We start from the raw sequence: 17,344 nt of genomic DNA, 5'->3' as shown, positions 1-17,344 counted from the left end.
TATTGTTTTTGACTGGGGATCATGGTCACCGGAGGGGGATGGAAAGACACAGCACATTTAAATCACAATAAAATTTGGTTTATGAGCTGGTAAAGGCAAGAGCAGCAAAATATGACGCTAAATATCTCGAAATAAGAGAATTAAGCTTAAATTTAGAATAAATTTATTGTTTTCTCCCACTGAAGTTTGTTTACTACGACTAAAGGTCAGTCTAGCCTCCTTAGCAGCCACGTTCTTAGTGTAGAGAAGTTGTTGCGTGACGACCCTAATGTCTGCGAAGAAGGATAAGGTCAGTCATATCAAAGCAGCTTTATTCGAGGGTAATAAAGCACCAGCACTATTTCAATAGCAGAGGAGACTCTAACCCCAACAATTCACACTAAATTTCGCCCGGACAAGAAATAAAAACATGCTACTATACTACCTTGCCTGAAGTGCTTAATCAACCAGAAACTCGATCATTCGGCATTATAATAACTTTCAAATACGGAATTCAACTCGAGAGAGGTTTTGAGGCTTCTTAACTTTTCTATTAGGATACTTCCAAATGACGGAAGGGTACAATAAAGTAAATAAAGTTTATAATCGACGAGGTTTATAATCTCTATGTTCGAGTGTGCTACAACAGGAGTTTACTCTATTGATACTAACATATTCGCTTACAAATATACCGCTAGCCTGTGAACGCCGAAAATCCATTACCTAGATTGGCTTCTCAACCCTTTTACAAATCACGAAACTGCGATCGTGAAGTCGGACTCGAAAGATGAATTTGGAATACAAAGTTCAAAATTATATTCGTAGATTCCAACGTAGCCGGAGTCTTATCAATATGATACGTCTTTCCAATTGGTGGACAACCCTGACCACCGCTAAGCCTATGTGAACCAATCAGAATCACGCTTGCAAACAGTGAAGCCTAACAGGATAAAGCAGGACAACCTAGAATCCATTGCCAATATCCAAGAGGTAAATATTCTTGATACACTTGACAGGGACACCACGAAACGATACGCTAGGTCTTGAAAGGGAACGTTTAGTCTCAGCTTCATCAGTACCAGCACAAATTCTTGAAATCTATTAAGAACTGTAGATTTCCGTTGAACATGTGGCGCGACATGCTCAAACACCACCATCAGGACTTCATAGGAAGGTAGTCCTGTGTAAAATCGAACTTTATCAGCTGTATCGAAGAATTCTCTGTCCGGAGCTTGATATGCAGATTTTAAAAACATGTATTCAAATTCATCTGTCTGTGTGTCAGCGTTCTGTGAACCTTCAAAATAAGTTAAGTCTAAGTCCATCTGTGTTGACTCGTCCTTGAAAGTCACTACGGGTGTCTGGGTGCTCTTGTCGAGTATTTCTTCACGCTCATCATTCGCACTGCTGCAAGAAGGCTCAATATTAAAACATGAATTACTCTGTGTTTCGGTAGAAAACTCGATATCTTGGACAGCATTCCCAGTTTGATTCAAGTACTTCTTTTTCCTCTCGACTCCAAGTTGCTGATGTTCTATGATTCGTTTCCTGCGCTCTCTTGCCCTTTCAGCTCGTTCTGTCTTAGCTTTCGCTGCTTCCTTCAGATCTTCTTCCTGACTTTCCTTTTTTCCAAGGTTAATAGTTGGAACCCAATCAATATTATATCTGTCCCAGACTTTTGCAGGCTTTCCAGAGACAAAGTGAAGACCACAAACACGTTCGGTTTCAAGAACCCTCTTTGCGTCAGTATCGCCTCGACTGATGGCCGAAATCCAAAGCCTTCTCCGCTCTCGTGTCAACTCTTCGTGCTCTTCGCCTTGATTCGATATCACTTTAGGTATTGAAGAAAAGGAAACTTTTTTCTTACCGCTCTTTGAACCGCAACCAACTACGATACAATGCACCATGTTCAGTGAAAAGTTCACACATATCTCTCTGTCGCGTCTGTTTGTTTACTATCGAGGGGCACAAAGATGGCGGATAGCAACCGTTGTCAAGACCGGTGTCACGTGGGTGAAAGCCAAGAATACACCCAGAGACAAAGAGGAACAAACAAAGATTTCAAGACGCATCGGCGCCAACATTTTTTTATTGCACTTTAAGTTATCAACTTTATTGACTCATGCGGCTTCGCCACTTCGCGCGCCTGTTTTGAAGTTAAGCCTTTTTACACGTTCAAACTTTTAGTTAATTTTTTTGCACAAGTTTTACATGGTTCTATTATACTCGTGCCGGCAACCGAAACTTGTGTCGAAAGTTGCAGGACGAAGGCACTGTGTATAGCCCCGTTTACTCTGGCGATTTTTGCTGCGATTTTTGTGGCAATTTTCGGAAACATAAAATCTTTTGTCTAGGAAAATCTTGGTATCCTGAATAAAACTTTACAAATAAGTTCTTTACCATTATTTATTATGGACAGGATCGCCAAAAAAATCGCAGCAAAAATCGCCGCAAAACTCGCTAGTGTAAACGGGGCTTAACACCCCCGTGATTGTTGTCCCGCAAACACTCTATAAACAAGTTTTAGCTAAAAGTTTCAACGTTTAAACCAGGAGCTTTAATTCTTGCAGCAAAACAGCTCAGAACAACCGCTTGATACTAGTAGATTATGCGCATATTTTAAAAAAATCCTTTGTTTCAGTTTGAATAAGTGTTTTGAAGCGTAGATTTAACTACCCGAGGGAATAACACGTGACTCGACTACACCGCGCCCAAAACAATACATGACGTCATATTTGGGTGAATATGGTAGAAACCCGTGGAAGTTTTATTTTTTCTTTGGGAATAAAAGGAATCAAAAAGGGCCGTGAGCGTTCCGTGTTTTAGTCACGTCGTTTTCCCGAGCATCATTTCTTTCTTTCATAGAATCAGTATTCTTTCTCACGACACGAAAAGAAGCAAGCCTCAAAGAATCTAACACTTTCAATGCCTTTATTGTTCATTTGTCAATCCCTTTATTACTTCTTTGTTTTTTGGTGATGGTCAGGGTGTTGATGGGGCATTGTGCATTCACTCGCACGATATTATCCTGAAAATGCGTAGATCAGGAAAACACAAAAGAAAAAACAGCTTTTTTCCTCGTAGGAATGTAAGATTTCTTTTGTTTTATCCTGTAAGACTCGTATTCAAGGTAATATTGAAAGTTGGTCTTGGGTGTGTGTGTTTCTGGGGGGTGGAGGGGGGGGGGGGGGGAGGTAGGGGAAGGGGTTACACATATAATGACGACTGAGATTTTGTAAAAATCATTTTAATAAATTCACTTTGTTTTGGCAATTTTTACAGTCATTATTATTATATCAAGACCCGTTTACTTTTCCTTTCAGGTTGCTTTACCTTTAATTCTTTACCCTTCTGTATTGTGTCTTTTGTCAAATTTTCTTTCACTTTCTTACATTCCTTTTCTCTGTTATTCCTTTTACTTGTTACTGCCATTTTCTAGTTTCCTTTTTCCTCTTATTTTTTCATTCATTTTATCTCGTTTCTCCTTCCTCTCTGATCCCTTAACATTTTTCTTCAATTTTTTCATCTTTTATTCTGTCATCCATCTTGAAGACCACCTGCAAAGATCAATCAACAGAACAACAAAATATTAACTCTCTTTATCAGAATTACATGGCTACAGCGCTTCTCAATTAAAAGCGCGAAATCGTACAATTTGTCATTGTGACGAAGTAGGTTTTGGTGGACGTCATTCAAGGCGTTTCCATGACATTCCATAGGCACATGCCCTTGAAAGCTGTTTTTTTTCCGACGTTGTCATGGAAACACTTTGATTGACGTCCACCAAAACCTTATTTTGTCGCGATAGAAATTTGTACGATTCAGAACCGTTGATATATTTTATAATCTTCGACAAAGGAAGCATGTCTAGGTGCTAGCTTACATGAACATAATTCGAACAGAACAAAGAACATATTAAAGAGAACAGACAACAAAAAATATAATGGAATAAAATGAAATGGAATAGCCATTAACATATAGAAATATAAACCTCTGTATCTTAAAGAACCGACACTCAAATGGCAAAATATTCTCACAATCAACTATTCACTATCTAAAGAATCGATTCTGAAAATATTGTGTAAAGTTTTACCAACATTTCTTGACGTCGGTGCCATTCGTTGATTATTCAAAGTCCCTTATTGTAATACAACATAGTCTCCAATGTGTTGGATTGTATTTCTGGTTCCAAATCTGTTGTTAATATCTGTTTAAAAATATCAACATGCCAAGGTCAGATTTTTGAAGGATGCATTGTTTCCCATTTCAGACCACGTGTCATTCCCTTGAGTATAAATTCTTTGTTTGAGTTGTATCAATATTCATGTGTCTTTTCATGTGCAACTTTTAAATAAAGAAATTATACTTAAGGGAACGATAGTATGTACTTGTACAGTGTAGTGTTAGGATAGTATGTACTTGTACAGTGTAGTGTTAGGATAGTATGTACTTGTGCAGTGTTGTTAGTGTTAGTATGTATGTACTTGTGCAGTGTTGTTAGTGTTAGGATAGTATGTACTTGTGCAGTGTTGTTAGTGTTAGGGTAGTATGTACTTGTGCAGTGTTGTTGGTGTTAGGATAGTATGTAATTTGGTATGTATTTTGTTATATCCTTTTTTACCTGGGATTCTTGAGGAAACATTGCAATTGCAAACGGCAGTGCAATACCGAACACGACAACACACACTGCGGCTTGAACCGGTAAATGGAGTTTGGGACGGATTTTCAGGAAATGAGTCCTGAAAATTAACATCATTGCTTATCAATCGGAGGTGTAAGTAGATGTGATAATATTGCAGTATTGCAAGGGAGTTTAAGTGAGGAGGGAACTGGATGTACAGGAGAGCGTTGGTAGGGAGAGGGAGGTGGGAGGTGGGAGGGGAGAAGAGAGAGATGGTAGGGTGAGGTGGTGGAGGGGTGAGAGCGATAGTATGGAGAAAGAGGTGGGTGGGTGACGGAAGAGAATGGGATGGGAGGGAAGAGATGAGAGCCATGGTAGAAAGATGGAGGTGGGCAGGCGAGGGAAGGTGATGGGAGAGGATAGAATATGGTAAGGTGAGGGAGGTGGGAGGGTAATTGAAGGCAGTGGGATGGGATTTGAGAGCAATGAATAGGGGAGAGCGATAGTAGGGAGAGACAAGAGGGAAGGTAAAGAATCAGAGAGGGAAGAGAGGAGAGTGATGGTTGGGTGAGGGCTGGAGGTGGGAGGGTGAGGAAAGGGGATTTAAGAGGAGAGAGATGGTAGGGTGAGGGAGGTTGGAAGGGAATGGGAGAGGAGGGAAGAGAGAAAGAAGGTAGGGTGAGTGAGAGAGGTGAGAGTGAGGAATGGGAGGAGAGGGAAGATAGGACAGCGATGGCAGAACAGAGAGGTGGGAGGAATTGGGAAGGGAATGGAAGGAGAGAAAAGAGAGAAGAGCGATAGTAGTGTAGGTAAATTTTGGAGAGTAAGGAAAGATGATGGGAAAGGTTGGGAAACAGAGGAGAGGGATGGTAGGGACATTTGTGAGTTTTAACTTAGCTGTGCCCTGACTTTCATCCGTCCTGATGCTGGATAAACCTGATGTTGAAAATAAAAATTTACCTTTCTAATGGTGCCATAACCAATGCTGGTATAATCAAGACTGGTGCTGGTAGGAAGATCCTGGTCAAAGCTGTCTCAAATATTGCCTTAGGAACAAAAAAAATGTAAGAAATAAATAAATCTAAAATCAGGGTTTAATTTAGTTTAGTTTATTCGTCACAATTATTGTATTAATTTTACAAAACATAAATCATATAAAGAAAGAAAGAACTGCTGTGTCTTGAAAAGGAAAGTGGACTCACGTCCCAATTATTGACATCCATTCCCAAGAACTAGAGTGGTTTTCAATAATCTATGAAACTATTGAGCATAGATACAATATACAATTTTTTGGAGCACGTTTAATCCAGGTATACAACCAACCCATAATCACAGACAGCTGATCTGAAAAAGTGACGTAGAAATGACTTTGATGTAAAACTGAGGATTCATAGTGAAAAATAAAAAAACATGTCTGCCGTTGCAATAAAAATATAATTTCATTAATTGTTTTACTGTTAACAAGCTTTTAATACCAGCTTTTTTCCCCATTTGGTGTCCTGGAAATTCATAATTTCAAGACAAAAAGTAACGCCTCAGTTGACAAATTTTCTAGCAAAAATGAAGTGCGGTATGACAGTCCTCAACATACATTTCTTGCAGCAATTTTTGATGTTCCTATGATGTTACCATCCTTGTCCTTTACATCAATACCAGTGAACAGTTCCTGGTTCCTCATTAACACTATGTTACAGATGTTGGCTGTAGCTGGAAGCATGGATAAAAAAATATATAATAATTATTTATTATAATTATTTTGGGATGGGATGAATTAATGGTTGAATTAATAAATGATAGATTAAAAAAAAGTAGGGTAGCACGTAATAGCTAGTGGCTAACAAACCTGTGGCCCTTGTTCCATGATCAAATTGGAATTTAGAAGTTGATTTTTGTGAAGGGAAGAAAACCAGAGAACCCATAGAAAACCCTTGAAGCACAGGAGAGAACCAACAAACAACTCTACTCACATACAACACCGAGCCAGCAAGGCTTGAGTCTGGGTCGCATTGATGAGAGGCGAGCACTCTCCCTGCTATGCGACCAGTCAATAGATAAATGAATGGGAGAAAGATAGGGAGGATGGGATTGGTAAGTAGGTTGATTGATTGATGGATGGATGGAAGGATGGATGGAGGGAGGGATGGAGAAAGGTTGAAATTGTATGGATGGGCCAATAACAGTAGGGGACAGATGGACGAACAAGGTGGCAGATGAAAGGAGATGAATGGAAGGGGATGCAAAGAATGGATGCAAGGCATATGAATTAGGCTGAAGGAAGAAAGTTATAATAGATGCATGGTTGGATATATGGGATGGGGTGAGATGGAAAGATTAATAAATGGAACTTATGGATGCACGAATAGACAGATTGAGAGAAGATGAATAGAAGTAGAGACTTATGAGTAAATGTAATAAATAGATGTTTGGATGGGAATAATAGGATGGATGGATGGAAAAATGAATGGGAAGGATAGGATGGCTGGGAGAAGGGTACAAGGATCATACAATCTTACCTGTTGCAGGATATGCCACCAATCTCTGAGCAAGGCTTTTTATCATTGGATTTGAGAAATTTGTCTTTTTTATCAAGTTACTTAAGCCAACCTGTTATGAAAAAATAAAACTGATTTTAAAAGATTTTTTCAAATAATTTATGTTAATTCAAATGAATGCAAAATTATATTTTAGTGAGCTAATAGACTCTCTTTACAATTCAGTAGAGTACGAATAAGTATGATCCTTTGAACACGATGATAGTGGTAATAATGGTGGTAGAGGTACTAGTGATGGGTAGGTTTAGTCTTGTTTGTTCCCTTGGGAACATAGGCCTGTTATCATTGTTCTCCACCTCACTTTGTTCTCTGCTGTTTTCTTTGCCTCTTCCCATGTATTGTTTGTGATGGGGATGGTGATGGTGATGGTGGTAGTGGTGTGGAGGGTTGGTGGGGATGGTGATGATGATGGTGGTAGTGGTGTGGAGGGTTGGTGGGGATGGTGATGATGTTGGTGGTAGGGCAGTGGGTTGGTATGGATTCTTATGATGTTTTAGATTTTTTATAGATATATGTTTAATTTTATAGGCTATAGGATTTTATATAATATAGGTTTTAGTAGTGCATTTGAAAACATATGTTGAATTTGTGCTTTACAAACGAAATTATTATTATTATTATCATTATGTTGGTAGGATGGTGTGGTGAGATTGGTTGGTATGGATTCTTATGTTGATGGTAGTAGGGTGGTGTGGTGTGGTGGGTTGGTAGGGATGGTGATGATGTTGGTAGTAGGGTGGTTTGGTTAATTGGTAGGGATAGTGTTGCTGTAGGGGTGGTTTTGTGCTGTGATGGGTTGGTTAGGATGATGCTGGTGGAAGGGTGAAGTGGTGTTTTGTTGTTAGTGTTGATGGAAGTGGAAAGGTGGTGTTGTGGGTTGTTGTAGGGTGATTAACTAGAAAGCATCAGCTGCTTTAATCACCCTACGCTATACATACTTACCACAATTTATCATTTGTAGTATAATTTATTAATATATTTAATTTATATAAATATTTACTAAATTGTAACAATTAATTGATAATACTAATTGAGTGTAAATAAAAGAAGTTAAAAGAAGAAGTTGAAGTGTGGTGTTGATGGAGACGGAAGGATGGTGTGGTATGGGCTGGTAATGACAATGGTGATGGCAATGGTAGTCATTACTCACTGGTACTACAACTAGGAGAATTTTGGTAGCAATACTCACAGCTATTGTAACAGCGCTAGTAATAGCCCCTGTGTAACTCAACAGAAATTTGCTGATTGGAGTTGGCTACGGAAATAGAGTTAAACAAAGTCAAGTTGGAGGCAAGATATACCAATACAAGAGAAAACATCCAAGAAACAAATTCAATAGCACATGTAACTGTCATATCTTACCAACCTTACTTGCATTTCTGTTGGAATAGTTTACAAGGGCATTGTGGCTCTGGTTAATCCACTGTACAAAAAAAATGTAAAAAGCAAATATATTAAAGAACAGTTATATATAAAGGCAGATAAAAACGTTACAAGCCAGGACACTTTTCATGACATCAAGGTGTCTATGTTTGGCATCTGTTAATCATCCATCAATCAAAGAAAACCTTAGAAATTGGACAGACATCTAGTCCTATTGCAGATTAATTATATCATCCCAAACTATACTAGACTGATTCCATAAGTCATAGTTCTCCCTTGAAAAAATGCAAATTGAAACAATCCAAATTAATCTTTAATTTTGACAGGAAAGAGAATTTGAAAATAATACAATAGTTGCTTATATGGAATTATAGAGTGATGATACAATTGAATTAAAAACACCAATGATATCAGGAAATATTGTTTTTGGCTCGTTAATAAGAACCTGTTGAAAACCTTTACTCAGCTTGATTTTTCACTAAATATCAAATATATAAGGGGAAAACAGTGGTTCTTTCATGCACGTTTTGAATACGGTATTTTAAAATAATTATAAATTCAGATTGATTGCCACATACCTGCCAAAATATAACTGTTTTAAGACTAGGTGCCGGAAGTAACATACCAACAACCTGACGAGGATGATAATAATAATCATTAATATCAAATAATAATTTAACTATTAATTAAAATGAAAGTATAATTAGCAATGCTATTGTCAGGCCGCATTTGTCTGCCATCTTCAAACTATTACTTCACTATGGTTAAGTGAAGCGTAAACCACAGAAAAATATATCTCTTATTCACAATTATTAATAATTGTTGATAGCAACTTACTGTAATGGTTCCAAATGGAACATATCCTGCAAAAAAAGTATATTCATATTTATTGATAAATTTTTTGTCAAGAATGATGAATATATATATAGAGGTCATCAAAACATCCAATACCTTTATATCTTTTTTAAAGCAATATTGAATTTTAACTAGAATTTAGAAGTTGATTTTTGTGTGGGGGGAGGAAAACCAGAGAACTAGGAGGATTAACCTGAAGCACAGGAGTGAACCAACAAACAACTCTACTCACATGACACCAAACTCGGCAGGATTTCAACCTGGGTTATGTTGGTGAGAGGTGAGCACTTTTATCCCCACCCATGCTTCCCATGTCATAATATTTAATTATTATATAATTACCAATGAAATATCTATTTTTCTCTATTTCGAAAAATTGATATCTTCACACGTGAAAATAACATGTTATTTTCATGTGTGAAAATAACATTATTGCGATGGCTATTCAAAAATACACGGAAAGAATTGCCTGAAAAAGCCAAAACATACTTCATTGATAATTATATAATAAACAGAATATTACATGGGCGCTTGGAGATATGAAATTTATCTTCTTGTGTTGAAAATCTCTTACTCGTTTGCTACGCTCACTCGTGAGAGATCTTTTCAACACTTAAAGATAAATTTCATATCTCTGCGCGCCCATGTAATATCCTCTATATATTATCAAGGAATGAAAACCTATACTCTAAATCACAGTCACAATCAAAATCACTTAAATAAATGCATATAATTTAGTAAAACTAGACTCTGTCAGATGTGATTAGGCCACATGTCATTCTGTCATTTTCTAGAGGAAATATTGTTCCTTGATTTGCCAGGAATTTTTTCTGGAGGAGGGGGGGGGGATATACTCCCATATATGGACTATATTGGGATGATCCGCTGAACAGGGTATGGTTTTTCGTTTTGTGTCATAAACAGGGTGTGCAATTTCACTCAAGCTCCAAGTTCTTCCTGAGTTTCCTGTCATATTCAGGGTTTCTACTTTCGTATTGACCGAAACTGGTTATTATGGTTGAAAAAAAACGATACGTGAGATGACATGATACTTGAAACAGGAACTCAATGCAATAAATTATATCTTTTGTCATAAACAGGGTCTACAAATTTGAGTTTTTTTGTCATAAACAGGGTACCCCTTTCAGAATCCCAGCGGAACACCCCTACCCAAATTCTGGCGGAGTACCCCCCCCCCCCCCCACCCTAGGAATTATTCTTTACATCTGAACTTCAAGACTGGAAGAGTGTTACTGTGCTATGAGCCATATAGTGAAAACTTCCACAACTTTTGATTTGTTTTTGAGAACTTCTGGACATCTGTGAATCATGCTCTTTACCACTACCTAATTAGATATCGACTCTTCTCTTTGACATTTTGATTTCATTACATCAATGTACGAACTCATCCTATCAAAGCATCAAAGTGAAGCACTGATACTTCAAGTGCCTAATCAGCCCATAGTTAATAGAGGGGAATGGTTAGGAAACCTATTGTTATCAGGTATGCTTTTGATCGGTCTTGACCATGCACAATGTTTGATTTATGCTCATCCGAAATTGCAAAATAAGTAAACATAAACTTTGTCTATGGGATTATTGTAAGGAACATATTCAAAATCTCTTAAAAACCTTTAAGTATTTTGAACTAGAGTCAAAAGAAAGATTTTGGTCTGTTCACTCAGCCATTGCCAACAATGGTAAACCGACTTTCAAGCATTTTTAGCTTTCTAGTTATTTTTGGAAGTTGGTATCCCTCAATCTGTTTAACATATAAATAACGTATCAAATTAGAAAATAATGTTATAATGGGTACAAATAAAAGTTCTTCTTCTTCTTCTTCAAAGGATTGTGCAAGGTCACGCTTGAAAAAAGTGAACAAAGACATATAACAATAGGTTTCATAACCATTTCCCTCTATTAACTATTATGTATTGTGCTATGATCAGCCGTAGAGTGAAAACTTCAAGTGTTTGAAATCTTTTTGACAACTTCTGGACAACTTTGAATCACGATCTTTACCACTACCCAATTAAGTATCGACTCTTCTCTTTGTCATTTTGATTTGATTACATCAATGTACGAACTCAACCTATCAAAGCATCAAAGTGAAGTACGAATGCTCCAAGTGCCTATCAACCTTACAGGTTATAGTGCGCTATCTCCACAGTCATTTTGAGCCAATTCTCACACAGATATTCTCTATTTGATGATTTAAGGAGGCTGTGAATATGATCGACTGGTGCAAGTCGCTTTGAAATTTTAGGTCTAGTTTTCAAGAAAATAAGCGGTAAACGATCTCTAAAGGCCGCTTTAAACTAATTTATCATTTTTGAAACCTTTAATCCTTTCCTGATATTGCGTGAAAAGTGCTTGCAGATCGAGTTATTCAAGACGAAGTTGTAGCCGTTTTAATACAGCTAGGTGTGCCAGATCAAAACTACCCACAGCCTCCTTAACTTTTTGCAAGGTAACTAGGTTGACGTCATGTATAATTTGGTGATTTCTATATTGAATATCTCGGCAATGAAAAGAGATATCAAAGAAAAGTAAAGGTCATTCTTATCTATTTTATAAGGGGTTTGAAATCAGGAAGAGATCCTGTAGGGTTGATAGGCACTTAAATTGGTTATTGGTAAGAGCACCGTAATAACAATAGTTACAAGTTGTCAAAAACTTGTTCAAAAGAAATCAAAATTTTTGGAAGTTTTCACTATATATTGGCATGCAGCACATTGAATTTTACTGAAATGGTGAAATTTTTGCTGACCTGACATCCGAAAAGGCATCAATATCTTTTTATTTGTATCTGGATGGATAATGGCCTGAAATAATAAAAAAATTACAAGATGTATTAGCTGTGTGTAGTCCAACCAGTCAGCTGTTTCACCACCGCACAGCCTGGGGGGACCCCATCCTGGTTCAGGGTTATTGGCAGGGTTTGCTGTGTGGCAGCTTTGTCATTATGTTGTTCTTTGGGCAAGCGTTCGGAAAAACATTTCCCCTCCACCCACCTCTCAACTTCGAAGAACTAAGGGTGTGATGGTAAGTATCTCCACCTCTTAAGGTGTAACAGGTACCAGGTGGGTGGTGGACTGTGGCCCAGTTGCCATGGTCACCTCTGCCAATGGGCTGGTTAGGTGCGACCACTCCTTTATACCCTGGCCCCTAAGGCCAAGCTTATCACTACGATGAGTTTTAATAGCAGTCTTATAATACATATTAAAGATATGAATCAAGTCAGTCAGTGGGTGAGTTGGACAGTCACAGTCAGTCATTAGAAAGTAGAGACAAAGTCAGTCTTATTGCCCATGGGTCACTGCCAGTCAATCAATCAGTCATTCAGATAATCAGTTAGTCTGTCAATCAGCCAGATGGTAGTCTGATTGGTCATTAAAAAAATAAATCAACTTTGTTTAAAAAGGATAACACTAGACACTAATTCAACTGATAAACTGGGATTAATTTGGTCATCCAAGCCATCTAGCCATTTGCAGATGCAATTTCAAAGGCAGCACCTTCTCCTCAGCTATCTTATCATCAGCTAACCCTGAGTGCTGGTTGGACCAGTCAGTCAGGCGGTTAGTCTTTCAGTAATCTTCTAAAATACATTTATACTCTGATGATAAAGAAAATTAACAGATGGTAACATACCTCCTTGATTCTTTTTGCTTCCCAAAGCTACAGTATGATGATAAATATCAAAATTAGGATGAAATCATAATTATTTGAATGAGCATCATATTACAAGATAAATATAAAAATATAAGAGGATACTTTTCGTGGAATTAAGTAGGGAAGAAGATCAATGGGATTCAGAAAATTAATTATCTTAGTGCATTAGAACAGACTATTTTAATAGACCTTTTTCGAGTTCCAAATTACTGCTGTGTTTCTTGATTACAGACTCATTTACTCAGGCTTAGCCTCCATTTTGTGTAGAATATTCATGTGTCTCAGTCAAGGTCCGTTGAATTTCAAAGTGTTTGTATTGTTGGAGTTGTGCATTCTTTACTTTACCGTTGATATTTGTGAAAAATTAAACAGATGCGAGGCTAACCCTGAGTAAATGAGTCTGTAATCAAGAAACACAGCGGTGATTTGGAACTCGAAAAGGGTCTATTGTAATGTGGTTGTCAGATGGTGCTTGATGTATTGTACCAGGTACCAGCATGATGGGAAGGGCAGTGGTGGCAAAGGGGGGAAGGAGGGGGGTGGGGGAGGGGGGTCTACAGATCAGCCAGCTCCCCACCAATCTAATGCATAATCTAAACCTACTAATGGTCTATTACAGATCCTGTGCTCTAATTGGCTGAGCTATGTGTGGTCTATAAGTGACACACCACTAATATCTAGTAGTGAAAAAAATGCTGGTTTTGAGAACCAAATCACCTAATTTCAAATTTATCTGTGTCCATTTATTTCACTGATCAATAGGTTGTCAATAATGAGAGGCTAATGACTCTGGCTGGTTTCTTTCTAACAGTTACGTGATTTTTCCTGCAAATGGCCTATATATTTCCCACATGTTGCTGTGATGTGTTCCTTGGTTAGGGAGATATGAATACCAAATAAATTTACTGTTTCTTTGCTATGTTATCCTTGTTGATAACAGAAACTGTACCTCTTTATCTGTGACATTTTTATTGTGAAGTCCTTTTTGGAAATCATTCAGCAGTTGAATGGAATGTTGCAGTTTGGACTGAAATGAGATAAAAAAATCATTACTAAAGATAGATTAAATAATCGATTGTTTATTTATGTATTTAAATGATAAATTGTGTAAAGATTAGAGTATACAAAGCAGTGATGAAATGCTAATGGTACTGCCAAGGGAAGCAACCCAAAAGTTTGGATAAAATTGGAAATTTTCCACCAAAGTTTCCTTCCATGGATTTTGCAAAATTTTCGTGCCAAAACATTTGTTTTGCCTTCAAGCTTTGTTACTTTAGCAGAAGCTAGTCTTGCTAACCCCCTAACTCTATATTTTAGTCAATTTGCGCACTTGATCATATATTGGCATGTTAACTGCACAATATTAAGGAAAAAAATATTATCATTATTATTAATTTTTCAGTTTAAAATGGCTTAAAAAGCAATGATTTTTTGGTTAGAGAGAAGGTACTAAGTGGCTGTCTAAGGGAACTACACTTCATCTCCCCCCACTACACCCCCCCACAACACCCCCTTACTCCTCTTAGTCGTCCCAAATCAAGGATCCAAATTTCACCAGAAATGAAGTTTCAAAATGTTTTGTTCCACGTTACATTTCAAGTCCAATATGCATTATGGGGGATGTGAATGCAATCAGTGAATTGCTACAAGAATATCAAAAACTTTTTCTGCACATTTTAATTTTCTGGCATATTTTCTTCGATGCTGACATCATTTGCATATGAATTACGAGATACATCTCTTGGTAAAAAAACATCCAACATGCAACAAAATCTTCACCTTTTTTTTGTCTTACTTTAAACATTACATATGTATCATATCATTACCTCTTTAGTAAAGAGAGATCGAGGATCTGTCACCTCAAAACATCGCAGTAGTCTTCCACTGTATGTTTTCTATTAGTATGCAAGCACATGTTAAAAACATTCATTTTTACCAGAGAGAGGGGAGGGTGATGTGGTTGGTTTAATGATTTAATGATTTAAAAGCCCAATAGCCCAATAGCCCAATAGCCCAATAGCCCAATAGCCCAATAGCCCAATAGCATAACAGCCCAATAGCATAACAGCCCAAAAGCATAACAGCCCAAAAGCATAACGTCCCAATAGCATAACATCCCAATAGCATAACATCCCAATAGCATAACAGCCCAATGGCCCAATAGCACAACAGCCCAATAGCCCAATACCAAATCTCATAGCACAACAATCTAATAGCACAACAATCTAATAGCACAACAATCTAATAGCACAACAATCTAATAGCACAACAATCTAATAGCACAGCAATCTAATAGCACAGCAATCTAATAGCACAGCAATCTAATCAATCCAATAGCACAGCAATCTAATAGCACAACAATCTAATAGCACAGCAATCTAATTGCACAACAATCTAATAGCACAACAATCTAATAGCACAACAATCTAATAGCACAACAATCTAATAGCACAACAATCTTATAGCACAACAATCTAATAGCACAACAATCTAATAGCACAACAATCTTATAGTACAACAATCTAATAGCACAACAATCTAATAGCACAACAATCTAATAGCACAACAATCTAATAGCACAACAATCTCATAGCACAACAATCTAATAGCACAACAATCTAATAGCACAACAATCTAATAGCACAACAATCTAATAGCACAACAATCTAATAGCACAACAATCTAATAGCACAACAATCTAATAGCACAACAATCTAATAGCACAACAATCTAATAGCACAACGATCTAATAGCACAACAATCTTATAGCACAACAATCTAATAGCACAACAATCTAATAGCACAACAATCTAATAGCACAACAATCTAATAGCACAACAATCTAATAGCACAACAATCTAATAGCACAACAATCTAATAGCACAACAATCTAATAGCACAACAATCTAATAGCACAACAATCTAATAGCACAACAATCTAATAGCACAACAATCTAATAGCACAACAATCTAATAGCACAACAATCTAGTAGCACAACAATCTAATAGCACAACAATCTAATAGCACAACAATCTTATAGCACAACCATCTAATAGCACAACAATCTAATAGCACAACAATCTAATAGCACAACAATGATAATAGCACAACAATCTTATAGCACAGCGATCTAATCAATCCAATAGCACAACAATCTAATAGCACAGCAATCTAATAGCACAGCAATCTTATAGCACAGCAATCTAATAGCACAGCAATCTTATAGCACAGCAATCTAATAGCACAACAATCTAATCAATCCAATAGCACAACAATCTAATAGCACAACAATCTAATAGCACAACAATCTAATAGCACAGCGATCTAATCAATCCAATAGCAAAACAATCTAATAGCACAGCAATCTAATAGCACAGCAATCTAATCAATCCAATAGCACAACAATCTAATAGCGTAGCAATCTAATAGAACAACAATCCAATATCACAATATTTCAGTAGCACAATCATCCAATAGCAGAATAGCACAAAAATCAAACCGATCAGCGCTTCCCTAAATCAAGCCAAGGTATGCTCTTGCAAAAGACAATAATATTTTCGCTGAGAGAAATATCACGCATGTGATTGAAGCTATTTTCAGACGTACACCGCTCATCTATCGGCATTAATTTGCGTATAAACTAAAATTGTTTAATATCTTAAAGCATCTACCTGGTCAAAGCGTTGTTTTGTTAACGAAAACTGTGGATAACCAGCACTCGGTTGAGTGACTCTCCTGCTCGCTTGGTCCGCCATCTTTAAAACACAGGGCTCCCAATGGATGGGATTGTTTGCTGACCACAGGAATCCCAATGGATTGGGTCGTTGAAGCGCATCGAGCTTAATTAGCGTTAAGCATTTGATGTCGGCCGAAGCCTAAGGGTTAGGTTATTCGGCCCCCAGACCGTAGATGATTTGACTCCTTGCTATGATCAGGAGAACCGAAATTTCGCTTCTGTCTCTGAGCAGAAAGAACCCATGGACATTCTTTTCCATGTGGGATGGGTTGTAAAAACTCTTGAGCATTGCGTTCTGAAAATTTATGCGCAACTTAGCCTTCAAAATCTCAGTTCCGGTTTTAAACAAAAAGCGGAAACCAAAACCGGAAGTAAGCATCTCTTGGGGGATCCGTATGCGCATGCGTAACTAGGTTTGAGTGTCATCTTCAACGCCCTCTTTTTGAGTGCGAGAGAACAGCCTCGAAAAACATTTTATAATATTTTATTGAATTAATAAAAAGATGTCTAGTAAATTATTTCATAGGACAGCAATAGTACAT

The 17,344-nt window shown here is 37.4% G+C and overlaps 2 protein-coding genes across 3 annotated transcripts; both read right to left on the bottom strand.

The window, feature by feature from the left end:
* Nucleotides 1–146: 146 nt before the first annotated feature.
* Nucleotides 147–2,069, bottom strand: LOC148912143 (uncharacterized). Its single transcript, XM_089028054.1, has one exon. The coding sequence runs from the start codon at nt 1,884–1,886 to the stop codon at nt 879–881; it is 1,008 nt and encodes a 335-aa protein (XP_088884180.1). The 5' UTR covers nt 1,887–2,069; the 3' UTR covers nt 147–878.
* Nucleotides 2,070–3,210: 1,141 nt separating this feature from the next.
* Nucleotides 3,211–16,821, bottom strand: LOC116301961 (sideroflexin-5). 2 transcript variants are annotated; one of them, XM_089027881.1, is made up of 15 exons: nt 16,738–16,821; nt 14,892–14,960; nt 14,015–14,092; nt 13,045–13,071; nt 12,161–12,215; nt 9,373–9,398; nt 9,114–9,167; nt 8,519–8,575; nt 8,342–8,407; nt 7,114–7,204; nt 6,192–6,307; nt 5,561–5,646; nt 4,601–4,718; nt 4,073–4,186; nt 3,211–3,536 (listed from the first exon to the last, which is right to left on the bottom strand). In XM_089027881.1, the coding sequence occupies exons 1-14, from the start codon at nt 16,819–16,821 to the stop codon at nt 4,109–4,111; spliced, it is 1,005 nt and encodes a 334-aa protein (XP_088884007.1). In that variant the 3' UTR covers nt 3,211–3,536; nt 4,073–4,108. The 2 variants fall into 2 exon arrangements, with proteins under 2 accessions (XP_088884007.1, XP_088884008.1); XM_089027882.1 differs by having other exon boundaries at nt 4,077–4,186.
* Nucleotides 16,822–17,344: the final 523 nt, after the last annotated feature.

The sequence above is a fragment of the Actinia tenebrosa genome, unplaced genomic scaffold (genome assembly GCF_029948245.1).
Source record: "Actinia tenebrosa isolate PJP-AT-01 unplaced genomic scaffold, QUT_ActTen_1.0 PGA_scaffold12__29_contigs__length_12842862, whole genome shotgun sequence".
Lineage (NCBI taxonomy): Eukaryota > Metazoa > Cnidaria > Anthozoa > Actiniaria > Actiniidae > Actinia > Actinia tenebrosa.
Note: the sequence above shows the minus strand (reverse complement) of the source record. Positions and strands in the feature narration are given on the sequence as shown.